General features: G+C 40.9%; 1 protein-coding gene across 1 annotated transcript in view; it reads right to left on the bottom strand.

The window, feature by feature from the left end:
• Window positions 1-10,620: 10,620 nt before the first annotated feature.
• LOC115458248 (vomeronasal type-2 receptor 26-like) overlaps window positions 10,621-27,376 on the bottom strand; it is a 50,954-nt gene continuing 34,198 nt past the window's right edge. Inside the window, exons 6-8 of the mRNA XM_030188111.1 lie at window positions 15,935-16,036; window positions 15,336-15,459; window positions 10,621-12,596 (exon numbers count right to left, since the gene is read on the bottom strand). Coding sequence (XP_030043971.1) covers window positions 11,656-12,596; window positions 15,336-15,459; window positions 15,935-16,036 — 1,167 coding nt within the window. The 3' untranslated portion in view covers window positions 10,621-11,655. The remainder of the gene's footprint in view (window positions 12,597-15,335; window positions 15,460-15,934; window positions 16,037-27,376) is intronic.

Genomic DNA, 27,376 nt, shown 5'->3' with positions numbered 1-27,376 from the left:
TGGTATGGCATTATATACACTGGCATGTCTATTATGGTTCTAGTTTCATATTCTGGATGATAAGGCTCATCTGGGATAATCCAGCCTTTATCAACCCTTTTGTTTTCATCAAAATATGTAACATGTCTTATGCCAACAATGCCAGTTTTCAGATTCAAAATTCTATATCCTTTGTGTCCTGGAGCATAGCCAACTAAAATGCCCCTTTCTGTTGTGGAATCCAGCTTATGCCTTCTTTGCTTTGGTACATGAGCATATGCTGTACTTCCAAATGTTCTTATGTGTGACAGGTTTGGCTTCCTACCATGCCATGTCTCATGTGGTGTGCGCTCAGCGCCTTTAGTTGGCATTCTGTTTTGTAGGTACACTGCTGTGAGAATGGCTTCCCCCCCCATAGTCTTTTAGGGAGATTGCTATCTGACAGCATACATCTGGTCATTTCCACAAGTGACCTAAATTTCTCTCTGCAACAGAATTTTGTTCTGGTGTATAAGCTACTGTTGTGATATGCTGAATGCCTTCTTGTTCTAGAAATGTGCGCATGCTTTGTGAAGTGAACTCACCACCATTGTCGGTCTGAAGAACCTTTGGTTTTCTTTCAAATTTATTGCTCACCATGGCTACGTATTTCTTCAGCATGTCTGTGACTTGACTTTTCTCTTTCAGCAAATAGGCCACACAATATCTAGAGAAATCATCCAAGAATATCAGCACAAATCTGTTATTTCCCAATGATGGGATATTAAACGGTCCACATAAGTCACTGTGTATTAAGTCCAGTACTTTATTACTCCTATTTCCTGTGTATGCAGGAAATGAGGGTCTCACACCTTTTGAGTAACACAGTCTATGCATTTCTCCATTTTACCAGCATCTGCACTTATCTGAATGCCGGTGGCCAGTTGCTTACTGTAAAGATCCTGGATCACCTTAGAATCACGATGTCCCAGGCGGCGGTGCCAGATTTCCAGACTACATTTACCATCATTCTTCCTTACTTGCGCCATATGTGAGGCTTCACCTGAAATGTTCAGCTTATAAACATCATTATGCATAAAAGCTTCAGCATACACTTCATCATTTTTAGAGATTGTTGCACTTACTGTTTTCAAAATGAATCACAAATCCCTTCTTATCTAATGTAGATACACTAAGCATATTGCAAACTGCTTGGGGAATATACAAGACATCACTTACAGGAATTTCTTTAACATCATTAGACACTTTGCATTTTAAGAATCCAATACCTTTTGCTTGGATCTTAGCAGTCCCTGCGTTTGCAGTTTTAAGAATACCTTCCTCTGGACACATTTCCTGAAAGAAATCTTTACATTGGTTAAATGGCATGTGCTCCCCGAATCCAAAATCCAAGTACTTCATTTGAATTATTATTTACCATAGTCAAAGATTTTTCTGCCATTAGAAAGCCCTGTGTTTATCTTTGTCCTTCATACATTTCCTGGTTTGAAAATTCTTTAGTTCCATTGGCTTAGGTGAGCTAGAGGGAGTGTTTTGTGTTTCCTTACACCATTTAGATACATGTCCCTCCTTTCCACATGAGTAGCAAATCAGCTTGCCCTTGGGTGGAGTTTTCCCATAGCTCCGCCTTCCTCTGTTCTTTGCCAAGAAATTTGTTTCATTTCTCTCTGACTTGCTTTGAGAACACATCTCCTCAGAATCATTTATTATGCATTCCTGCCTTAGTTTTGATGTTGCCTGTTCAAAAGATTGCCCTTCAATGGCCTCATTTACAGACCTAAAAACATCAAACTTCTTTGATAGTGAGGTAAAAAGAAATGCTCTTTTCAATGCATCACACATGGGAATTCCTGAAAGTTCTAGCTTTTGAAATGAAGACATAAGATGCATAATGTGATCATTACATTTACTTTTATCCCTTAATTTGGTTTCATTCAACTCTGCCAGCCAAATTGGTTGCTGCTTTGCATATGTAGTTGCATACATAGTTCTCAGTTTATGTAAAATGTCCTTTGGTGTATCTTTTCCCTCCACTAATATGGCTTGTTTCTCTGAGAGAGCTTCCAAAAGCATGCACTTCACATAATAGTTTGCATTGTCCCATTCAGCCATATTTTCAGCTGTTCGTCTTGGTCTAAGCATATATTTAATCCTTTTGCTCGAAGGAGACATATGAATCTTAGTTCCCACTGCTGATAATTAAACTCAGTTAATTTTGGCACCTTGAGAGAATAGACAATGGTGAATTTCTTCCCTCAGCCATTTTCTTAGCCTTCTGTCTGCTGTGTGGGGGGAGAGAGAGACAGACTGAATCTTTCCTTTAAAACTTAAGAGAAAAATGTGGCCTTTTTTTCTGCCTGGTAATATTCTCTTCTTTTTCAATTCCTGGGCCCATAACCCTTTGTTGGATTATTTGTAGTAAATAATTAGCAGATTTAGTACACACAGCTTCAGCTTTAGAAATGTTAATTTCTTTCTTCATCTCTCTCTCATTCACCCCTGAATAATTCACTGCTGAGTCACTTTAAAGTTGAAGTAACAAAACATCTGTTTACTCACAGTTTGTAGTTAGATTATAATCAGACAGGCTTATATATACATATTACTATACATTTGTATTATCAGCTCCTTCCATGTGCTTAGATGGTAATGGATGCTCACACCACCATAGATCCTCTCAGGTTAGGAGAGATCATGAGCTCCATGTGCTCCATGTGCTGCATGTGCTGCATCTGCTGTGTCTAACCCCCACAGGAAGTTGCATAGCTGTGTGACCTCTCTAAGTAATTCACATCAGAGGTCACAGAGTAATCACAGAGAAATAATAGGTGACAGGCAATGCATGTAAAAATACAATTACATTCCAACATCTCTCTCTTTCTCTCTCTGCCTGTTTCCCCTTCCCTGCCAGGTTGTGTGTGCTGGCTGAGTTCTGGTAAGAAGTTATTTCTTTGTTTGCTTTCCCTTGTGTCTGCTTTAACCCTTTGTGTGCTGTGTTTATTTGGCTATTTTGAGCACTACTTCTTTGCTGACTTATGTATTTAGAAGCACATTTTCATTTTAGTCTGCTTTAACCCTTTGTGTGCTGTGTTCGTTACCTGGCTCTTATCAGCACTACTCCTTTGCTGATTTGTGTATTAGAAGCAGCCTTTCCCTTTAACCTGCTTTAACTCTTTGTCTGCTATGTTTGTTTCCTGGCTGTTGCGAGTACTGCTCCTTATCTGACTTGTGTATGTCCTTTCCATTTTGCTGGTTTTTCCCTTTGTCTCTAGTGTCTGTTATTTGACGCTGTGGCATTGCCTTATGTATTCCTATGTGTGGCTTCCCTTTATCCTTGAGTGTGTGTGACACAGCCTTGTGTGTCCCAATGAGTGGCATACCTTTATCCTTGAGTGCTGTGTGGCACAGTCGTGAGTTTTCCTTTACTACGGCCGTGTGGCCCTGTCTTGAGATTTCCCGATGTGATTTCTGTTTGAGTTCTCTCTGTTTGGTTCTGTTTGTGATTGAGTGGGTTGCTCTTCTGTTTAGCTGTGACTACTAGCACAGCCCTGAGTGGCCTCTCTGTTTGATTCTATTTGAGTTTGAGTGGGTTGTTCTTCTGTTTAGCTATGACTACTAGCCCAGCCCTGAGCTACCTCTCTGTGTGATATTCTGTTTGAGTTAGTTAGGACTATTCGTCCATATAGCTGTGGTTCTAAGCATAGCCCTGTGCTGTCTCCCTTTGTGGTTTCCCCTATTATCTTTTACTTGTTGATTCTACTATGTGAGCCTGAGTGGGGTTATCTTTTCCCTTCTGTTTCTTTGTGCCTGTTTGTAGGGTGTTTTGACCTCCTGTTTGTGGCACTGCTTAGTGCAGTATGTGAGCACTGATTGAGTAGTACTTGCTCAAGAGATTCTGTTCTGTTTCTTTTCCCTTCCCTCTAGTACAAGTGGGTTCCAGTTTGGCCTTACAGCCCGTCTGCTTGTCCTTCCTTTGTTCCTGGTTCCTGCATTAGTCAAGCTCTATTCCTGGTTTTTGCTTTAGCCAGGCTCTAGTTCTACCTTGCCTGGAGTGTGTACTGTTTATTTGCTATGTCTTGTATCTCATCTGGATTAAGTGTCTGGCCCGCCTCTGCTCTGTGCCTTCCCAGAGGTCTTGTCTGCTGCAGTCCTGTCTGCAGTCCAAGGGCTCACCATCCCGGATTCCATGACATTTATGTTCTGAGCAAATGTCCTTAAACCTTACAGTGCAGGTTAATGTAATTCCCCCTTCATCAGCCTTCATTCTCTTCCCCTTTTTTAAACTCTTTTTTACATTTTCATGTTATGACAAACCCAAAAGTGAAGTCAATAATTGAGATGTACTCGAGTTTTCATAGTCTGCATATACATGCAAGTCAGAAAATGTGTGAAGTATTGTAATGAGTAAATAGCTGTGTGTCTCTACAGCTAACTGACTGGTGAGGTGAAGTTAGGTCTTGATAGGGATTTGCAAATGGGAAATATTACTTGTCTTCATTATGTATGCATTATAATTGGTTAAGATATGTTGTAATGCAGCAGCAATAATAAATTCTACTTCTTCATACAAGAGTCCTATGTCTCAGTGATTTATTTTGAAAAGGGAGAGATTGATGGTAGATGGGTGAAAGGACAAGAAAGAAGGATAATACAGCATGGGAGGAGTGGGAAGTGTAGCCCCTGGTGTTCCTTGCCCCTGCCTGTGAATTTTACATTTTCAAATTGTTAAATATTTCAAAGATTTCGAATCAATAAGAGTGTTCTAATGTAAGAACTGCTATAAGACATTTTTACAATTACAGTAATTAATTTTAAATGTATAAATTTTAATTTTCTCAAAGTTAAAGAGTGCATAACTCAACATTCTTTTGATTCAGTTAATAAAAATAAGAACAGCATTAGCTTGGGGTAACTTTTGATCTCAGAGGGTATGGCAAATTTCTTGACCCTTTGACAGTTAACAGGTGTAATTATAGTACCTAAAAGTTGTAGATGGGAAGTAGGACATTAAAGATGACCTGAAAGCCAACAGGTTATGGTTTTGTTGATCACATACAGTTTTATTTTCCTATTACTAAATAGGTCAAGGAATCCTTTGACTTTTTGAATTATATTTACTGTTAGTTAAGAGCTGGATGACAGCACATAGATTGAAACTCATGGAAAAGAGCCAAATTCTGTCTGACCAAGCTGATAGGACTTGCCCTACTGTATTAGGTTATCAATAGAAATCAAACAAAATAAAACATGGAAAAGAAAATATGATGATACCTTTTTTATTGGACATAACTTAATACATTTCTTGATTAGCTTTTGTTGAATAAAAGCATGAAAGATGGGGAGTGGAAAGCTCCATGATTACAACAAGCTGTTTCAACACTAAATCTCCTGAGGCATGAGAAGAAGGTGACGGACATTAAACATCAGCCAAAGGCACGGCTCCAGAAAGTCTGTAAAGAAGGGGGAGCAATAAGGGAAAACAGATGTAGCATGTTCTGCACATGATTAACAGCGTTGTGGTATTCAGAGACTTGCACAGGAATGTTGTATGAGAGAATTAGTCAGATGCCAAAGAAGAATGGTATAAAAACAGAGTGGAACAAAGAAGTAGTAAGCATTCTGACTGCTTTGTCTAGATATGCTTCCTGAATACCTCCATTGAAGGTATCCGGTAGAAATGTAAATAAACTTTTTATATTAAATATGAAATTCGTCTAGCCTTTTCTTCAAAGTGGCGACCACGGCAGGACTGAAGATTTATGCCGCACACGGAAAAGAAAGGGCGAGACGAATGACAAATTAAGTTTTTGTTGTTAATGAAAGTTTTTACAGGATTTGGAGAGCAAGCGTTGTTTAAGCCTGATTTCTGTGTACCACTGATTTGGGAGTGATCAACCTACTGACGTGGACATACAGGTGACGACTCCTGGGCTTGCTAAAAATAAACGAGAAGACGCGTGAGTAAGCTTACATTGTGGACTTATTAGTGGTATATTTGTTTAGCTTTGTAGTTTTCTGTTTTGTATATTTCCTCTGTTTAGGTGCATTAGTATATTTTTGTAGATTGTGGCTTTATAGGAGAAATTGTAATAGTCAGAATAAAATGGAAGGGAAAGGGGCAGATAAGAAAGAAAAAAACCCCTGTATATACTTTGTATTTAGATTTAGATAGTTCAAAAAAATGCACCCCTTTGCAGCATGTCATAGAATTATTCCCGTTAGAAAAAAAACAGATTGAAGAAACACATGAGAAATGGGTCAAATATGATGCAAAAGATTCTTTTTTGAGCTGGTCTCAGTATGGATCGTTTGATCGTCCAAAATTATTATCTCTCCTGAAATACATACAAGAAAATAAAAATAAGCAGAAAAGTTTAGAGAAACATCTTACAATTTGGAACTTATTTTCTGTAGCAGCAGATCTTTTTCATGCTGATGTAGATAGAATACAACAAGAGGCAGAAATGTATAAAAGAAATAATCCCCCGTCGTATGAATCTAGCAGGGACACGTTGTGCCCCCTAAGGGCGACTGATAAAAAATGAAGGAATCAAAGCCAAAGCGCCCTGTGCCATGCGCTGGGTATTCGGCTCTTGATGACCCCCCCAGTGATTCAGAAAGTGAAAAGGGAGGGGATAATGAGGACAGTGATGTGGGGACTAGAGAACAGAAAAGAGAAGCAAAACGAGTAAGAAAAAAAGAAAAGGGGAAAGGTAGCACAGAGGAAGGCAAATATCCCGATTTGAAAACTCTGGCTACGTCTGAAATGTATGATTTGGCCACACGGTGTCATTGTTTGTCTATGTAGATGATATTCTACTGTCTGCTGAGACTGAAGCAGAATGCCTAGAATGGACTAGAAAATTATTTTTGTTATTAGGAGAGTTAGGATATAAATGTAACAAGGAAAAATGTGTTATAGCTCAGTCTACTGTCACCTTTTTAGGACAAAATGTTTCTGCAGAACATAAGGTCATTATACCGGAGGTTATATCTATTTTAAATGAGACTCCGGTACCGCAAACAGTTACCCAGTTACGTGCTGTTTTGGGAATGTTAAATTACTGCAGACAATGGATACCAAATTATACACAAAAAGTAATAAACATTTGAAACTGCCCGCAGCCACACCAAAGAATACTCTGATTGTGTTGGACGAGCAGGATAAGATAGTATTGGCTAAGATTGTGAGGGATTTGTTATCCCCAGGACCCTTAGCAGTAATAGATATCCAATCACCTGTGCATCTGTGGGTAAAAGACATGGGAAACAGTTGGGCAGCTATGATTAATCAAAATAATGAAGTAAATACACCAGTAGCTTTTTTATCAGGCTCTTTTAATCATGTGGAAAAGGGAATGAAAGAAATACCAAAGTTACTGACAGCTATAGTGGCTGCAGTAGGCAAATGGAGAGCACAAATGCCTTTTGTTCCTATTGTAATACATACCAACCACACGATTAAAACGCTGTTGAGCCCTAGCCAAACAGCATTGACAGCCACTAGATTTGGAAAATATCAAGCAGTACTTTTAGGACAAGATATAAGAATAATACCATTAACTAAAGAACAGAGAAATAAGATAGATCTGCTTTTTCCTGTCGATCAAGAGATTGAGATTGATACTATAGAAATCCCTACATTTCACTGTCTTACTTTTGAACCCTTATCTGATGGGTTAATATGGTTTACAGATGGAGCTTGTGAAAGGACTGTTGCAGGCTTTGCCTGCGTGCAGGTAGATGAGAATCTAAGAAAGATAATGCAAGTACAATATAAAACCCCTCCTGACCATACTGCACAGCATGCTGAACTTTTGGCTGTTATTACGGCCTTACAACACACTGATATGACTCAAAATGTCACCATATATACTGATAGTGGTTACGTTGCAAGTTCACTACAGTATCATATATTAAAATGGCAACGTAGGGGGATGATAACCAGTGCAGGTAAAAATTTACAACATTACACATATTGGAAATTGCTGTTTGAAATTTTGGCAAGAAGGGAACGTGAAGGTAGAAAAACTGCAGTTGTGTGGACCCCGGCCCACACTGAAAGGCCAACCTTTGAGGCACTAGGTAATGCAATGGCTGATGCAGCAGCAACGGAGGTGGTTAAGCAAAGTGAAAAGATTTTGTATAATACTAGACAGACACAGGAAGGGCCACTTACGAATGTAGATAAGATTGAAATGTGGCAGCCAGAGGAACAGGAAAGTGAAAAATGGTTGAAGAAAGGATGTATGAAATTGGGAAGTGAATGGTTTAATGAGGAAGAAGGATTACCTTGCATGCCAATGAGCCAGGCGATTAAGGTATTGACTGGGTGGCATGCAATCATGCATTGGAACAGAGAAACAATGAAACAACAATTTGAACAAAGATTTTGGACTTTGAAAATTGATAACTTGATTCAACAGGTTGTGCAAAATTGCATGGTATGTAATACTAATATACCTAAAAGAGGCCCTAAAATATCGCCTGGGACACTTCCAATACCAGAAGGCCCAGCAAAAGAATGGTATATTGATTTCACTGATATGATTGTTCCAGTGCAGGGAAAAAGATATTTGTTAGTTTGGGTGGATGCTTTTTCAAGGTGGATAGAAGCATTTCCATGTAAGAGGGAGACTGTGCATGAAGTTGTGCAATGTTTAATAACACATATTTTGCCAAGACATGGTTGTCCAACTAAAGTGATTTCTGATAATGGAACACATTTTAACAACGCTATTCTGGAAGAAATGGCAACAGTCATGCAATTGACACACAGAAAGATATCAGTGTACCGTCCTACCTCCAATGGACTGGTGGAACGATACAATGGTATATTGAAAACTAAATTGAGAGTATTACTGAAGGCTTTAAACAAGGAAACAGCAGGTAAACCATATACCTGGCTTGATTTGTTACCATTAGCTTTGATGGTTATGCGGGCTCAACCTAATACCCGTACTAAATTGACCCCATTCCAAATTCAGACAGGACGTCATTTCTTCCCAATGCAGACGGCAAGTACTGATAATACAGCTCAGTACTGGCAAAAGCTACAACCAATGTTGAACCTGACGAGTGATATGATCCGAACAAATGTAGCATCACAGGCAGGGACTACTAATGATGTTTGTGCTTTTAAAGTAGGTGATCTAGTACTAAGAAAGAACTTTATACATAAAACGTGGAAGGATCCTGTGTATGTAGGGCCTTTTGCTATCACGGCCCTTACTCAGACCGCTGCCCGTCTGGAAGGTCATACTTCTTGGATACACTTATCAGATATTCGACGAACTAATAATATTGAAATGGACAAAGAATAAACAAACATCATGTCCCTCAACATGATGGTATTGGGATGTTGTTGTTTGTTAATGGACAATGAACACATATGAGAATAAACTTGTTACAGCGGCCAAGATGTTGAATTTGACTGATTGTATCATATGTGCCCACATCCTTGTCCTTGCCAGCTATGATATATGGGACTACAATGATAAAGTTGGGTGGGCACCGTTATCCCAATAATACCTGTGTAAGGGATGGTGCAAACCTTCATTGGACAAATGAGACTATTTATAAGCAAGCCTTGCTTATGGACAAGTACCCACAGACATCATTTTGGTGTCTGATTAATAGTATGACAACTGGAAACATTCCCCCGATAAAGTGCAATTACACGCACAATGTTGTAACAGGTAATTGGTCTATAGAAGGAAGTACAGTGATTGTAAATGTCACAGCCACCAAAGAAAAGTGTGGCAATAAAACAAGCTGCAATAACACTTTAACTCAATGGTATGTAACAACTGATTCAAGGAATGTTATGCTTTTAATTTGTGTAATTTTTAATGCCACATCAGCTAATGAAAAGTAAGAATGAATGACAGTGTATTCCCCTTTGATGAAGCTCACTGTCCTATAAATTATATACCTCAAGAGATATAAATTTTGTACCCTAGTACAATTGAATCTGTTTAATGCTGTGTAACATGTGTATTAGCATGTTTGCAAAGATGTGCCAGGATGCTTTTAAAATGACAATGGTAACTGAAATCAGAATAGAACTTTAATATGTCAGCCAAAAATATTGAAAAAGCGTGCAGAAACTGAATGACACAAACAGGGGGGAGGAGATTTAGAAGGGAGGTAAAAAGAAACAGACTGGAGCTGAAACAGATGTATGAGTCCTGGAACACACCAGAACTCAAGGGAGGATTTGTTGAATAAAAGCATGAAAGATGGGGAGTGGAAAGCTCCATGATTACAACAAGCTGTTTCAACACTAAATCTCCTGAGGCATGAGAAGAAGGTGACGGACATTAAACATCAGCCAAAGGCACGGCTCCAGAAAGTCTGTAAAGAAGAGGGAGCAATAAGGGAAAACAGATGTAGCATGTTCTGCACATGATTAACAGCGTTGTGGTATTCAGAGACTTGCACAGGAATGTTGTATGAGAGAATTAGTCAGATGCCAAAGAAGAATGGTATAAAAACAGAGTGGAACAAAGAAGTAGTAAGCATTCTGACTGCTTTGTCTAGATATGCTTCCTGAATACCTCCATTGAAGGTATCCGGTAGAATTGTAAATAAACTTTTTATATTAAATATGAAATTCGTCTAGCCTTTTCTTCACTTTCAAAGGTTGCCCTTCTTCGTGTATTGAAACTAGGAGAGACAACTATCCCTATTGTACGAGAAGTTAACCAGTTTTGAATTATTCTTGATTCTACTCTTTCTTTAAAAAGAAAAAAAATTGTTGATCCTTGGTTAAAAAATATAACGGTTGTAAGAAGACTAAATGATTTGTTGTCTGAGTTAAATTATAGAAAAGTAGTGCAGGCATTAATTATGCCATTAATTGACTACAATAATTCTTTACTTCTAGCAGTTTTGCTGAAACATTAACAGCACAGAATGCTATAGCTAGACTTCTGTCTAATACCTTGAGATTTGACCATAATTTCCCTAGCGCTACAAACATTTCACTGGTTACCTGTTGGTCTTGATTTTCAAAGCAGTAAAAAAATGAAGTCCCCCTGCCTTTGGAAACAGTACTGAGGGTGTTTTGTCCATCCTGAGCATTGTGCTCTGTAGAGAAACTTTTACTAGATGTTCGAGCTTTCAAACATATCAGACTAGATGATTACAGGCAAATAATATTTTCCATAGAGGATGCTCAATTTTGGAATATGTTTCTAGTACAGTTGTGTAGAAGGAAAACATACAGCTTCAAAAACAATTTTTTGTTTCAAAAGGCTCTTAATTGAAGATGGTGATAGTAATGGTGATTTGGTCATGCTAGAATGATTTTACTATTTATAAGAAGTTAATAGGTTTTAGGATGTCTCTTCATTTTAGCTATTTTTGATAAATATGTGTATAATGATATAACCCTCCTAGTATCTAGGATAGTGTGGTATAGAAACTGTGAAATAAAATAAATAAATACTGAGCAGATAGACTGTTTTGGAGCCTGGTACTATCTGTATAGGGGATGAGCATTTATGAGTAAAGAACTTATAAGTTTGACAGCAGCAAATACATTTTTACCATCCTTTGAAAATTTGCCTCAATGTTTACAGACTATTTTAAAGGTATTCAGAGTTCAAAATTCAATCATTTTTAACAATGTTGATCAATTTTCAACTTTCCTCATGGGGCAGGGACACAAGATCATGATAAATAAATCCTCCTCCTTATGGTATTTTTTAATGATATTTCTTTTCCTATTATATGTCCCCTTGTATTCAGGTCAGGTCTGAGCAGAATAATGTAACACTTGGGGATGAATATACAACCCAGTAGTCCAGCACTAGAAGCCAGAATTGCAAATATCTCCACAGCCACCATGGATTTGCCTTTGGTGCTCAGGTATGATGGGATGAAGGATACCCAAACACTACAGAACACCAGCATGCTGAAAGTGATAAACTGAGCCTCATTAAAACTATCTGGAACCTTCCTTACTAGGAAAGCCACACTGAAACTAAGAAATGCCAAAAAGAACATGTACCCAATCACACTATAAAATGCTGTAGTGGACCCCTCATTGCACTGTAAAACCATCTTTCCAGTAACAGATTGTGTGTCAAATTCAGGGAACGGAGGAGAGATGAGCAGCCATACAGTGCATATCACAATTTCACCAGAGGTGCAGAGAAGAACTAGATAGCTGGACACTCTTGTCCCAACCCATTTTCTTAAATTGCTGCCGGGCTTGTTGGCACCAAAGGCAATGACTACTGTAACAGTTTTTGCTAATACAGTCGAAACAGCAATTGTAAATATTATCCCAAAAGCAGATTGCCTGAGAAGACAGGTCAATGTCTCAGGCTGACCAATGAATACCAAGGCACAGAGGAAAGAGAACATGAGGGAGATGAGGAGGATGTAGCTGAGGTTCCGGTTATTGGCTTTCACTACTGGTGTGTCCTGATATTTAATTAAGATTCCCAACACTAGGACAGTGATAATGAATAAGAGAATAGAAATTGAAGACAAAGTTTCACCCAAAGGATCATCATAGGACAAGAAATCAATGTCTCTTGGTAAACACTCATCCTTCTTCTCACTGGGCCACCGATCTTCAGGGCAATTCAAGCAGTTCTCTGCATCTATGAAACATAAATTTCTTAAGGATTAATTTGTAAATATTTCATTACCAACAAATCAGTGAGAGAGTTGGGAGAGAGTGTGAGGGGAGATATAGGATTTGAGGGGTGGCAGGGTACTGGGAGGGCCAAGGGCATCACCACAAATCTCACCTCAGGTGGCAGACTGACTTGGGCCATCCCTGTGCACAGATACACAAAGGTAAGAATGAAAGGCATAAAATTAGTTGGGTCATTTTTTTTAACAATAGTTTGCATATGCTTCCACTATAGAATGTGGCTGTTTTATTTTTCCCCAGCTAGGTCTGTGCACACAATCACCCCTATTCTATTAATGAAGCTCAAAACTGTGTGTATAGAAATATGGATATTTGCCCAATTTGTGCACACAATTTAACAGAGCAATGAGCCAATTAGTGCCAATAATTGAGTGCTAACAGTTGATTACTGGTCTTAATTAGCCACATCTAAATATTTTGACATGGATCCTTGTGCTAAGCGCTATTCTATAAATGGCACCCAATTCAGAATAGAGAATATTTATTTATTTATTACATTTGTATCCCACATTTCCCACATATTTGCAGGCTTAATGTGGCAAACATAGTACCATAGGTGTTTGCCAAGAACGGCAGAGAAACAAATACAAGGTGATATTGTGGGCAAGTAAAGGGTCCATTTCTTTCAGGCATAAGGGGATCAGAGAGAGGGAAGGTTAAATAGTGTCCAATACAATCACTGGATTTGCTGCATTGCAGGGCGTTGGCACCTATGTTGGGTCAATAGTTTATGCCTTTCTAAATAGGTAGGTTTTTAGTGATTTCCTGAAGTTTAGATGGTCGTAGATTGTTTTCACTCCTTTTGGCAGTGCATTCCATAGTTTTGTACCTAAATAGGAGAAGCTGGATGCATAGGTTGTTTTGTATTTGAGACCTCTGCAGCATGGATAATGGAGATTTAGATATGTTCGAGATAATCCGGAACTGTTCCTATTTGGCAGGTCTATGAGGTCAATCATGTATCCTGGGACTGCGCCGTAGATAATTTTGTGGATCAGGGTACAGAATTTGAAGGTAATGCGCTCCTTAATAGGGAGCCAGTGCAGTTTTTCTCAGAAGGGTCTGGCACTTTCGAATCGGGTCTTACCGAATATCAGCCTGGCTGCTGTATTCTGGGCTGTCTGGAGTTTCTTTGTGAGTTGATCTTTGCATCCCGCGTAGATTCCGTTACAGTAATCTGCATGGCTTAATACCATTGATTGTATTAATTTACAAAATGTTTCTCTGGGAAGAAGGGTTTTAGGCATTTAAGTTTCCACATTGAATGGAACATTTTCTTTGTTGTGGAGTTTACTTGGCTTTCAAGAGTAAGGTTGCGGTCAATTATGACGCCGAGTATTTTTAAGTTATCTGGGATAGGGAGGGTATGGTCTGGGTTGTTTATGGCTGTGGGGGTGAGCTTATTGTATTGAGATGATAAGACAAGGCTGTGTGGTTTTTCAGAGTTCAATTTCAGTTGGAAGAAATTTGCCCATGAGACCATTGTGTTCAAGCCGAGCTTCATTTCATTGGTAATTTCTGCCAAATCATATTTGAAGGGAATATAGATTGTAACGTCGTCTGCATAAATGAACGGGTTGAGGCCTATGTTGGATAAGGCTTTGGCCAGTGGGATCATCATTATATTGAAGAGTATTGGTGATAGTGGAGAGCCTTGAGGTACTAGGCAGTCAGATTTCCATGGAGGCGATATGTTTGAATTTGATTTTACTTGATATGTTCTGGTGGTTAGGAAACCTTTGATCCAGTTAAGTATATGTCCACCAATCTCGAAGTGATCTAATAGTTTTAGTAGTATGTTGTGGTTTACCATATCAAAAGCGCTTGACATGTCAAATTGGAGGAGGAGGATGTTTTTACCTGTGGCTATTTCCCGCTTGAATTTGGCCAGAAGAGTGACTAGTACAGTTTTGGTGCTCTGAAGGGGGCGGAATCCTGATTGTGACTCATGTAAAAATGAGAACTTGTCCAGATATTCAGTGAGCTGTTTGGTAACTAGGCTTTCCATCAGTTTGACTACTAATGGGATGCAACTGGGCGGTAGTTGGTGAGATCATTTGTTTTTTTTCTTGGTGTCTTTTGGTAAAGTGGTGAGTAGGATGTTGCCGTATTCCTCAGGGAATAAACCTTTTTGTAACATGTAATTTAGAAAGTGTGGTCCGCTAAGAAACAGTTGGGTGCAGATTTAAGTAGATGGTGGGGGCAGATGTCCAGTTTACAGTGGGTATTGGAGAACCTATAATTCGCCTGTGTGACTGATTCAATGGTGAGGAGAGCAAATTTTGTCCATGTATGGTCTGCTGTGTATTCGCAAAAGGTTGGGTTCATTCCATTGATGAAGTTAAAGTTATCGAGGTCGGTAGTGTGCTGAGGGAATAGTGTGCTAGAGAATAGCTTTCAGTGCTCAATCTTTGGCACCTGAATTGGTGCCATTCACTGAATCTAGTCCAATATGTGTTGCTACATAGAATGCTACATTGTTTCAGAAGCTAAGAGGCCATAGCCAAAAATTACCTTTATTGCATAAATCTGAATATTAAATATGATGTAGGATGCATAGAAATATTTATCATCTTGCTATATCAATGTATTTTCTAAGTTTCCAGTACCTATAGATGTATATCTGGTTCACATCAACATTAGGTATTTTATATTTATAAAACACTGTGATGTGTTTGTCTACCTGTGGTATTAGAATACATCCCTTCAGAGCAGGGGACACAGTCAAAGCAGCAGACCGGCTTCTCAGGATCAATGACTTTCCTGTATCCAGGAACACAGCTCTCAGAGCACACAGAGCGGGGGACCTAAGGAGAGGAAGAAAGAGAGAAATAGTCATATTCCCCAATCAGCAGTTGCCTCTCTCTATAAGAGAGCTTGTCTGCTATATCTGCTTCCAATACTTCTGATGTACTAATGACAACATGCTAAATATCCCCCGGTAAATAGAGCATTTCGGAGGTATCACACAACAGTTACATGAGAAGTAATTTAAAGACAGATTGGGAATGTTTGCAACAAAGAGCAGGAATATTTATTCTATAATTATAAAAACTTGTGATTGCAAACTTTTTCAAATCCTTTTCTTCCTCTGCCTTTTCTAAGCTGCTCTGTTCCCACGTTATAAACCCTACTACAAACAGGATGGTGTCAGGCCTGGTTAAAGGGAGTTTTCCATCTGATGGCGGTAAGGTTCACAAAGAGTTGCTTGTCCTTGGGAGCTGAGGGCTTGAAACTTCCAACATGGATCCAGGCGGTGGTCATATTAGGGAACTGAAAGACCTGCATGATGTCATAGTGAGTTGCAACATGTCTTTTGTCATCAAAGAAGATTTCACGTCCATCTGGGTTGTTAAAGTGAACCTCTTTTAGGTATTGGTTGAGCTAGAAAGATAATGTATAGTTAGAAATATGTTTTTTTAGAGAGGGCTTGTCATGGGTGGAGAATGAACATAGTGGCATTAACCAGGTTGTGCTTTCATATTAGCAAATACTAATTGATTATCAGACACTAATGGACCCTTTTATAAAGGCGTATATGTTTCTACACGCGTCCAGTACGTGTCAAATTGGCATTACTGCCTGGCTAGCATGTACGCCTGATGGTAATTCCAAGTTTGGCGCATACCCAAAACACGTGGTAGAAAATAACTGGCAGTTGGCACATGCATGGATAACACATGAGCTCTTACCACTACGTCAATGGGAGTCATTAAGGGCTCAGGCTGTAAATAGACATGTGCTGGTTTAAGTTTTGCCACACATCCATTTCCTGCCCCCCCTCCCCCCAAAATACATTTTTTCCAGACGCAGTGGACAAATGGTTCAATATGAGCAGACAGAGTACCGTAGGCCACTTTTGGTGCACCTTTATAAAAGAGCCCCTTAATTTAAGAGCCTTTAGTGCATCCTAAATGGAAGGTATTAAAGGCTTCCACATTAATTTTTTTTCAATCACTGCCTTCTAATTCAAATATTTGCGTAAGGTCAGAAAAATATAATTTTAAAAAAGTATATTTTATGTCCACTCTAGAAATGGGATTAGTTTGGGGAAAGTGCCGCATTAGCACTCCTTATGTCTATTTCTTAGGGCAGCTTAGTACAAAGGCCCCTTAACTTATGACTGCAAGGTGGCATTCACAAGAGCATGGGTATGTCATGGATGTGTTGCTTAGGGCTCCTTTTACTAAGTGGCAGTAAACCCAATGCAGGCTTACCACTCGCTAAACAGGAAGTACAGTGCAGCCATCGCAGCAGCCCAGCGGTACTTCCCATCCCTAGCTCGCTGTCATTTCTTTCGCTACAAAAATGTATTTATTTGTTGTGCCAGAGTGTACCCGGTGGTACTCGGGCAGTGCCACGTGCTGACTGGTTACCACCAGGTTATCGCGGGAGCCCTTACTGCTTCCCCCAAAATGTCTGCGCTGCAAGTGCTTTACTTGCCATATGGCCATTTCGTGCAGGAAAGTGAGACTTCCTTTTACCAGGTGCGGTAAAAGGTGGCATTGGCACGAATGAAAAACACAGGTCGACGCCACTGCAGACACCTCTTTGCCGCAGCTTGGTAAAAGGGGCCCTTAGTGAGGTGCACAAATTATAGAAGACGTTTTACATAGCACATTACAAGCTTAGTTGAAATTTCAATAAGAAATCTCACCTAAATTTTGGTATGCAAAAGTCGATTTATGTTTGTATTTTATAAGTGATTTATGGAATAGTTGTTAAGGTTGATTTTTGTGTCATCTAGATTTTAGCACCATTCTATAGGTGATTTTTTGGTTTCTGTTTTTGTTCTTTTTTTTTGTTTTTTTTAAAGTATCACTCTGCGTCAGACCAAAAGTTGGTGGAGTCCAGCATCCTGTGTCAAGTGACATTTTCGAACGTGGACGACCATCTCTAAGGGGGCCCATCTGTAAGGATGATGCCACAAAGGGGCGGGGAAACCCGTATTATCAAAACAAGATGTGCGTCCACCCACCCACCCCTAGGACAACTCCTCATTTATAGTCAGTTATTGTAATTAGGGTAACAAGTAAGGAGTGCTCTTATAGAGTTTTAAATACATTTCATTACCATCTAAGAAGGAAATACTATATAAATCATACAATACACTATATAAAGTAAAAGACACTTTTATATTAGGCCAATATCCTTAATACTGTAGCAAGTTTTAAAATATTGGAAAACTCAAAAACACTAAGATGGAGTCAGCAGTTCAGCAGAGAGAGGGGTGCTATCCAGTCTTTTGCATTGAGTGTCACATGTATGATTATCTCCCAGTTGGTGAGATGTCATATGTTTGCGCCCGATGCAAAGAACTTCTAGCTCTTAGAGAACGTGTCCGTTCTCTTGAGGCTAGAGTAGCAGACTTGGTGGAGCTGAGGGAGACAGAGAGGTACATAGAGCAGACCTACAGGGATGTTGTAGAGAGGTCCCACCTCCAGTCTAGTAGCCCTTGTGCTACCTTGGAGGAGGGAGGTCTCCTAGAAGGAGAGCATCACCCTGGTGAAGTAGGAAGTACTCCTGTAGCCAGGACCTGCCCACCAGGGGATGTACTATCCTCTCACACTGAGGATATGTCTCCAAGTGCTGCCCGGGAGGGAAAGGTTAGGACAGCTGTTGTAGTTGGTGATTCGATCATTAGGCATATAGATAGCTGGGTGGCTGGTGGACGTGAGGATCGCCTGGTGACTTGCCTGCCTGGTGCGAAGGTGGCGGACCTCACGCGTCACCTAGATAGGATTTTAGATAGTGCTGGGGAGGAGTCCGCTGTCTTGGTACATGTGGGTACCAATGACATAGGAAAATGTGGGAGAGAGGTTCTGGAAGCCAAATTTAGGCTCTTAGGTAGAAAGCTCAAATCCAGATCCTCTAGGGTAGCATTTTCTGAAATGCTACCTGTTCCACGTGCAGGGCCCAAGAGACAGGCAGAGCTCCAGAGTCTCAATGCGTGGATGAGACGATGGTGCAGGGAGGAGGGTTTTAGATTTGTTAGGAACTGGGCAACATTCTGGGGAAGGGGGAGCCTATTCCGAAAGGATGGGCTCCACCTTAACCAGGGTGGGACCAGGCTGCTGGCGTTGGCATTTAAAAAAGAGATAGAGCAGCTTTTAAACTAGAAATGGGGGGAAGGCCGACAGTCGCTCAAAAGCGCATGGTTCGGGAAAAGGTATCTTGCAAAGATACCTCACAAACAGGGAAGATAGGGTTTCTGGATAGTGAGGTTGCACAACAGACCGTGGTAGGCCAGGTGCCCTAAAATACAACTAAAGATCAGACAAAAGATGTCAAATCAATAGTGTCAGGTACTAAGCATCATGCAAATAAGAACAACAAACATACTCTGAAATGTCTATATGCAAATGCTAGGAGTCTAAGAAATAAGATGGGAGAGTTGGAATATATTGCACTAAATGAAAAATTGGATATAATAGGCATTACTGAGACCTGGTGGAAGGAGGATAACCAGTGGGACACTGTCATACCGGGGTACAAAGTATATCGTAATGATAGGGTGGACCGGACTGGTGGAGGGGTAGCATTGTATATTAACGAGAGCCTTGACTCAGATAGATTACAAATTCAGCAGGACACAAATCACACCTTTGAATCACTGTGGGTTGAAATTCCATGTATAAAAGGGAACAAAATGGTGATAGGAGTGTACTACCGTCCGCCTCGCCAGGATGAGCAGGTAGACACAGAAATGATAAAAGAAATCAGAGACGCGAACAAAATGGGCAATGTGATAATAATGGGTGACTTCAATTATCCAAATATAGACTGGGTAAATGTAACATCGGGACATGCTACAGAGATACAATTCCTTGATGAAATCAAGGACAGCTTTATGGAGCAACTGGTGCAGGAGCCGACGAGAGAAGGAAAAATTCTAGACTTGGTCCTTAGTGGAGCGCATGATCTGGTGAGGGACGTTATGGTACTGGGGCCGCTTGATAACAGTGACCATAATATGATCAGTTTTGACATCGACCTTGAAGTAACTGTACACAGAAAGTCAAATACGTTAGCGTTTAACTTTAAAAAAGGAGACTATGATAAAATGAGAAGAACGGTAAAAAAAAAACTTAGGGGGGCAACTGAGAGAGTAAAAACTGTACAACAGGCGTGGACGCTGTTCAAAAATACCATCCTGGAGGCCCAGGCCATACATATTCCGCAAATTAGAAAAGAAAGACGGAAGTCCAAAAGACACCCGGCCTGGTTGAAATGTGAGGTGAAGGAAGCTATTAGGGCTAAAAGAAACGCCTTCAGAAAATGGAAGAAGGAACCGTCTGAAAATAACAAGAAACAGCATAAGGAGTGTCAAAGCAAATGCAAGACGCAGATTAAGAAGGCCAAGAGGGAGTATGAAAAAAAGATAGCATTAGAGGCAAAAAAACATAGTAAAAAAATTTTTCGGTATATTAAAAGCAGGAAGCCGGCAAAAGAATCGGTTGGGCCGCTGGATGACCGAGGGGTAAAAGGGGCGATCAAGGAAGACAAAGACGTAGCGGAGAGACTGAATGAATTCTTTGCTTCGGTCTTCACCGAGGAAGATTTGGGTGGGATACCGGTGTCGGAAATGGTATTTCAAGCGGACGAGTCGGAGAAACTTACTGACTTCACGGTAAACCTGGAGGACGTAATGGGGCAGTTCGGCAAACTGAAGAGTAGCAAATCTCCTGGACTGGATGGTATTCATCCTAGAGTACTGATAGAACTGAAAAACGAGCTTGCAGAGCTACTGCTAGTGATATGCAACTTATCCTTAAAATCAAGCGTGGTACCGGAAGATTGGAAGGTGGCCAATGTAACGCCCATTTTTAAAAAAGGCTCCAGGGTAGATCCGGGAAATTATAGACCGGTGAGTCTGACGTCGGTGCCAGGGAAAATGGTAGAGGCTATTATTAAAAACAAAATTACAGAGCACATCCGAGGACATGGATTACTGAGACCGAGTCAGCATGGCTTTTGTGTGGGGAAATCTTGCCTGACCAATTTACTTCAATTCTTTGAAGGAGTGAACAAACATGTGGACAAAGGGGAGTCGGTTGATATTGTGTATCTGGATTTTCAAAGGCGTTTGACAAGGTACCTCATGAAAGGCTACAGAGGAAATTGGAGGGTCATGGGATAGGAGGAAATGTCCTATTGTGGATTAAAAACTGGTTGAAGGATAGGAAACAGAGAGTGGGGTTAAATGGGCAGTATTCACAATGGAGAAGGGTAGTTAGTGGGGTTCCTCAGGGGTCCGTGCTAGGACCGCTGCTTTTTAATATATTTATAAATGATTTAGAGATGGGAGTAACTAGCGAGGTAATTAAATTTGCTGATGACACAAAGTTATTCAAAGTCGTTAAATCGCGACAGGATTGTGAAAAATTACAAGAGGACCTTACGAGACTGGGTGGCTAAATGGCAGATGATGTTTAATGTGAGCAAGTGCAAGGTGATGCATGTGGGAAAAAAGAACCCGAATTATAGCTACGTCATGCAAGGTTCCACGTTAGGAGTTACGGACCAAGAAAGGGATCTGGGTGTCGTCGTCGATAACACACTGAAACCTTCTGCTCAGTGTGCTGCTGCGGCTAAGAAAGCAAATAGAATGTTGGGTATTATTAGGAAAGGTATGGAAAACAGGTGTGAGGATGTTATAATGCCGTTGTATCGCTCCATGGTGCGACCGCACCTTGAGTATTGTGTTCAATTCTGGTCGCCGCATCTCAAGAAAGATATAGTAGAATTGGAAAAGGTGCAGCGAAGGGCGACTAAAATGATAGTGAGGATGGGACGACTTCCCTATGAAGAAAGACTAAGGAGGCTAGGGCTATACAGCTTGGAGAAGAGACGGCTGAGGGGAGACATGATAGAGGTATATAAAATAATGAGTGGAGTGGAACAGGTGGGTGTGAAGCGTCTGTTCACGCTTTCCAAAAATACTAGGACTAGGGGGCATGCGATAAAACTACAGTATAGTAAATTTAAAACAAATCGGAGAAAATGTTTCTTCACCCAACGTGTAATTAAACTCTGGAATTCGTTGCCGGAGAAAGTGGTGAAGGCGGTTAGCTTAGCAGAGTTTAAAAAGGGGTTGGACGGATTCCTAAAGGACAAGTCCATAAACCGCTACTAAACGGACTTGGAAAAATCCAAAATTCCAGGAATAACATGTATAGAATGTTTGTACGTTTGGGAAGCTTGCCAGGTGCCCTTGGCCTGGATTGGCCGCTGTCGTGGACAGGATGCTGGGCTCGATGGACCCTTGGTCTTTTCCCAGTATGGCATTACTTATGTACTTATGTACTTATCTTTCATTTCGATAATACAGTCGGGGACGCCCAAATCTCAACATTTAGGTCGACCTTAGAGATTGTTGACCTAAATGTTGAGATCATCGACCTTAGAGATGGTTATCCCCAGTTTTCAGCAATAATGGAAATCGAGGACGCCCATTTCAAAAACGACCAAATCCAAGCCCTTTGGTCATGGGAGGAGCCAGCATTCGTAGTGCACTGGTCCCCCTGACATGCCTGGACACCAACTGGGCACCCTAGTGGGCACTAAAGTGGACATCAGAAATTGCTCCCAGGTACATAGCTCCCTTACCTTGTGTGCTGAGCACCAAATTCCACTCCCCACAACTGTACACCACTACCATAGCCCTTAGGGATGAAGGAGGGCACCTACATGTTGGTACAGTGGGTTTTGGGTGGGTTTGGGAGGGATCACATTTACCACCACAAGTGAAACAGGTAGGGGGAGGATGTGCCTTGGTATCCCCATTGATTTCTAGTTTATTGGACCTACACTCCCAGTGGTCCCACAATTACCAGAAAGCAATCACAAACCCAACACACAAACCATCAGGATTCTTTATCAGTCCAGACAGATAGAAAAAACAAACAAATGTGTTTATTCTCACACTGGAACAATAAACAAAAAATGTGCAATTAACATACAATAACAGGTAGCTGAAATATGGATCTTTTATAACACTATCTATATATTTGCATACTAGCTAAACAATACCTGGGAAGACCAGGACATATAATTCACTGAGCCTCAGCAAAGAAATCTGTCTCTCTTTCTTTCTGGCTAGGACTGAAGCAATAGCTAGCATCTGCTGGATAATAATTTTCAAAACTCCAAGCCTATGAGAGCCCAGAACAGTCAAGTTTCAAATAAAAACTGGTTACATCACTACAGCCACTTCCTATTACCTGTGTGCCAAATAAAGAAAGAGGAGTCAGTTCTCTGTAATAGCTTTAAGCAAAAAAACCATGCACCATCTGCTGGCCAAACAGGAGAAATACACTTCAGAACATAATGCAGGAAAATATTCAATACATTTTACATTTAGCTCACACCTTTTTCAGTAGTAGCTCAAGGTGAGTTACATTCAGATATGCTGGATATTTCTCTGTCCCAGGAAGGTTCACAATCTAAGTTTGTACCTGAAACAATGGAGGGTTAATTGACTTGCCCAAGATCACAAGGAGCAGCAGTGGAATTTGAACCAGCCACCTCTGTATTTCAAGACAGTTACTTCAACCACTAGGCCACTCCTTCACTCCTACATGTTGAAAACACACTGTTTCTACACACCTCCCTCCTAAAGAGGGAAACCCTTGACTGTGGCCTCCACAGAGTACTCATTGGGTCTTGATAATCCAGTGTTAGGGTGGTTCTGATTTTTCTTTTCTAGAGAGGCCATCAGCATTACCGTGTTCATTGCCTTTCCAGTGCTGTATAGTGAAGTTGTATATTTGCAGGGACAGGCTCCATGAAGTAACTTCCAATTCGCTCATTCTGCCTCGCCTCACCCTATGCTTGGAACAACCTTCCTGAGCCCTTACGCCAAGCCCCCTCCCTGCCCATCTTCAAGTCTTTGCTTAAAACCCACCTCTTCAATGCTGCATTCGGCACCTAACTCTTACCGTTCAGTAAATCCAGACTGCCCCAATTTGACTGCCCCTATCAGACTGTCCGTTCACTTGTCTCTTAGATTGTAAGCTCCTTGAGCAGGGACCGTCCCTCTATGTTAAATTGTACAGCGCTGTATAACCCTAGTAGCGCTTTAGAAATGTTAAGTAGTAGTAGTAGTAGTACTTGCTTTTTATTTTGGGAAGTGGGCCAGTTTTGTATAGCTTCCACCTTCGCTGGTTCAGGCTTCAGCTATCCACATCTACTCTGTGCCTAAATATTCACTTCTGCTGTTCCCATCTGCAGTGGCGTTCCTAGCCTGGCTGACACCCAGGGCGGATCGCCGATACGCCCCCCCCCTGGGTGCATTTTTACCTGCCTGGGGGGGGGGGGGGGTGCCGCACACCTGTTAGTTCTGAGTCTGCTCGTTCCCTCCCTGCTGCTCCCTCTGCCCCGGGAACAGGAAGTAACAGGCGCGTGGCACCCCCCAGCAGTGTGCACCAGGGGCGGACCACCCCTACCGTCCCCCCCCCTTGGTACGCCACTGCCCATCAGACATTTGCTGGGTTTTATAGTCAGCCAGGCCTCCCTAATCCAGTCCAGTATTCCACTTAAATGGATCAGGAGGTCATCCCAAGTCTGACTGTACACAGCAATATCATCAAGATAAGCCCTAGCATGCTCCTGGAGTCCATCTAACAGATGATTCACTAAGGACTAAAATGTACCAGGGGTATTTTTCATTCCAAAAGGCATTACAGTAAACTCATACAAATGAAATGGGGTAATAATTGCTGATCGCTCCTGAGCAGTAGCTGTTAAGGGGATCTGCCATAGCTAAGGTCCATTTTCGTCAGTTTCTGGGCCCCAGCTAAATGGTCTAGTAACTTGTCCATGTGGGGCATCTGATAGGCGTCAGATACAGTACAATTTTTTTATTTTATTTTATTTATTGCATTTGTATCCCACATTTTCCCACCTTTTTGGGGGTTCAGTGTGGCTTACAATATGAGTTGAATGTTGGAAATACAATTTGTTACAGATAGTTATGGATTACATTGTGCAGAGTTATGCGAAACAATTGAGGTGTCGTTAAGGAATGTAATAATGGAACATAGACATTGCAACTTTGGAAGGAAACAATGGGAGCTTAGAGGGCGATAAAAAGGCATGAAGGCGTATGGTATATATCTTTCTGTGAGTAAAGGTATGAGTGATGTGATAATATGGGAATGAGAATTCAGAGGTGAATGTATGATGCATTAGTGAACAGTAAGTGTGGACTTTATGTGTTTTGTTTCTTTCCGTAAATTTTTTCGAAAACATGGGTCTTCAATAATCTGCGGAAGGAAGCTTGCTCGTTGGTTGTTCTTAGGTTGCGCGGCAGTGTATTCCAACACTGCGTGCTCATATGAGACAAGGTTGACGCGTGTAGCGCTTTGTATTTCACGCCTTTGCAATTGGGGAAGTGGAGGTTAAGGAAGGTTCGGGATGGTCTTTTGGCGTTTCTGGGTGGTAAGTCTATCAACTCAGACATGTAGGCTGAGGCTTCGCCGTGAATGATTTTGTGGACTAATGTGCATACTTTAAAAGTGACGCGTTCCTTGAGTCTCCTGTAAATCAACACAGAAAAGGAGGTTGTGCCATCTTTCTTGTGAACAAGAACTATGGGAGAGTCCCAGGAACTATCAGACTTCTTGATAACTCCTAGGGCTAGCATCACATCAATCTCCTGCTTCATTTGCCTCCCCACCTCAGCAGATATTCAATAGGGACCCTGCTTCAGCAGGTCATGGCCACCTGTGTTTACATTGTGATTAGCTAAATAGGTAAGTCCTGGTTTAGTGGAAAACACATCTGCATACTTTTGCAGTACTGCTTCTAACACTATCTCTGGGTGGTGGTGAATTGCTCTCCCACTACAATTTATTGTATAGATCCCTCGGGTAAGGTCTCTGCTAAGAGGTCAGGTATGGGCTCACTATCCTGACACTCTTCCGGTAGACTGCAAACAGCTAGCACCATAGCTTTGTGATTTGCATAGGCCTTTAACTACTACTACTACTAACTAGCATTTCTAAAGCGCTACTAGGGTTACGCAGCGCTGTACAATTTAAACATAGAAGGACGGTCCCTGCTCAAAGAGCTTACAATCTAAAAGACAAGAGAACAATCTAAAGACAAGTGAACAATCTAGAGGACGAGTGAACAGTTAATCTGATAGGGTGGATAGATTGGGGCATTCTATATATCTCGAGCGGTTAGGCGCCGAAGGCAGCATTGAAGAGGTGAGTTTTAAGCAGAGATTTGAAGATGGGTAGGGAGGGGGCATGGCGTATGGGTAAAGGAAGATTGTTCCAGGCATAGGGTGAGGCAAGGCAGAATGAGCGGAGCCTGGAGTTGGCAGTGGTGGAGAAGGGTACTGAGAGAAGGGCTTTGTCCTGTGAGCGGAGGTTACGGTTAACATATTTACACTGCTTTCTGTGTTGAGAGTCCATAGATATAACATAGTCATTCAGGCGCCTTATCACCTTGTAAGGTCCTACCAATTAGCTTGAAGTTTATTCTGACAAACTGGGACCAAAACAAGTACCTGCTGGCCCTCATAAAACTCTCTATTTTGGGCCATATGATCATATCAGGTCTTTTGCTTAGTCTGGGCTGCCTGCAAGCTATCTCTAACAAAGCCCACAAGTTCTTCTAATCTCTGCCGCATATTAACTACATATTCAATTACAGGGGTGTCAGAGGTATCAACTTTCCCTTCCCAATGTTCTGTTATTAGGTCAAGGGACCCTCTCACCCTCTGGCCATAAAGCAACTCAAATGGGGAGAACCCTGTAGACTCTTGAGGTACTTCTCTGTATGTAGGGTAAGTATTTTTCTCAGTCTGTCTCCTGTTTCTACAAAAGTCTTTAAAATGTGTTTTAACGTACCATTAAATCTCTCCACCAACCCATTAGTCTCAGGGTGATATGGTGTGATATGTACAGATTTCATTCCACAGATTTTGGAGCAGCTCAGACATAAACTTAGTCCCTTGGTCTGAGAGTATTTCTCATAGATATCCTACCTGGGAAAATGTTTCTAACAGCACAGTGGCAGTTTTCTCTGGAGGATAAGGCTACTGCTTCAGGATATTTGGTAGATATAACATAGTTATTCAGGTGCCTTATGACCTTGTAAGATCCTACAAATTAGCTTGAAGTTTACTCTGACAAACTGGGACCAAAAGAAGTACCTGCTGGCCCTCATAAAACTCTCTATTTTTGGGCCTTATGATCATACCAGGTCTTTTGCTTAGTCTGGGCTGCCTGCAAGCTTTCTCTAACAAGCCCACAAGATAGTCCTTGAAATGCCTCAAGCATAGGCGGTCGGTGGCCCAACTGTTTGGGGAGGCTAAAGGGGGTGGGGTTAGGGGTGGGGCCAGGGGTGGAGCTTAAATCCATAATTGTCTGATAACACACAGAAAAAATAAATAAATAAAAAGTCACAATTAATACCTTTTATAAATTTAGATATTAGATATGTATCATATGTCAAAGAATAAAGTGGTTGCTCAAAGCATATACTAACCACAATCGCTCAACTGTAAAACACTATGCACAAATTTGTGCAAAAACACACTCAGAACCTTATTGTACCATAACACTAGGCAGACCCTAATACACCAATATACCAATCATATTTTTATTTATTTTATTTTATTGCTTGTGTATCCCACATTTTCCCACCTATTTGCGGGCTCAGTGTGGCTTACAATACATTGTGATTGATGGAAGTACAGCTTGTTACAAT

Source organism: Microcaecilia unicolor, chromosome 14 (assembly GCF_901765095.1).
Source record: "Microcaecilia unicolor chromosome 14, aMicUni1.1, whole genome shotgun sequence".
In the NCBI taxonomy this organism is placed as follows: domain Eukaryota; kingdom Metazoa; phylum Chordata; class Amphibia; order Gymnophiona; family Siphonopidae; genus Microcaecilia; species Microcaecilia unicolor.
The sequence above is the reverse complement of the archived record's forward strand: the minus strand, read 5'-3'. Positions and strand labels throughout refer to the sequence as shown.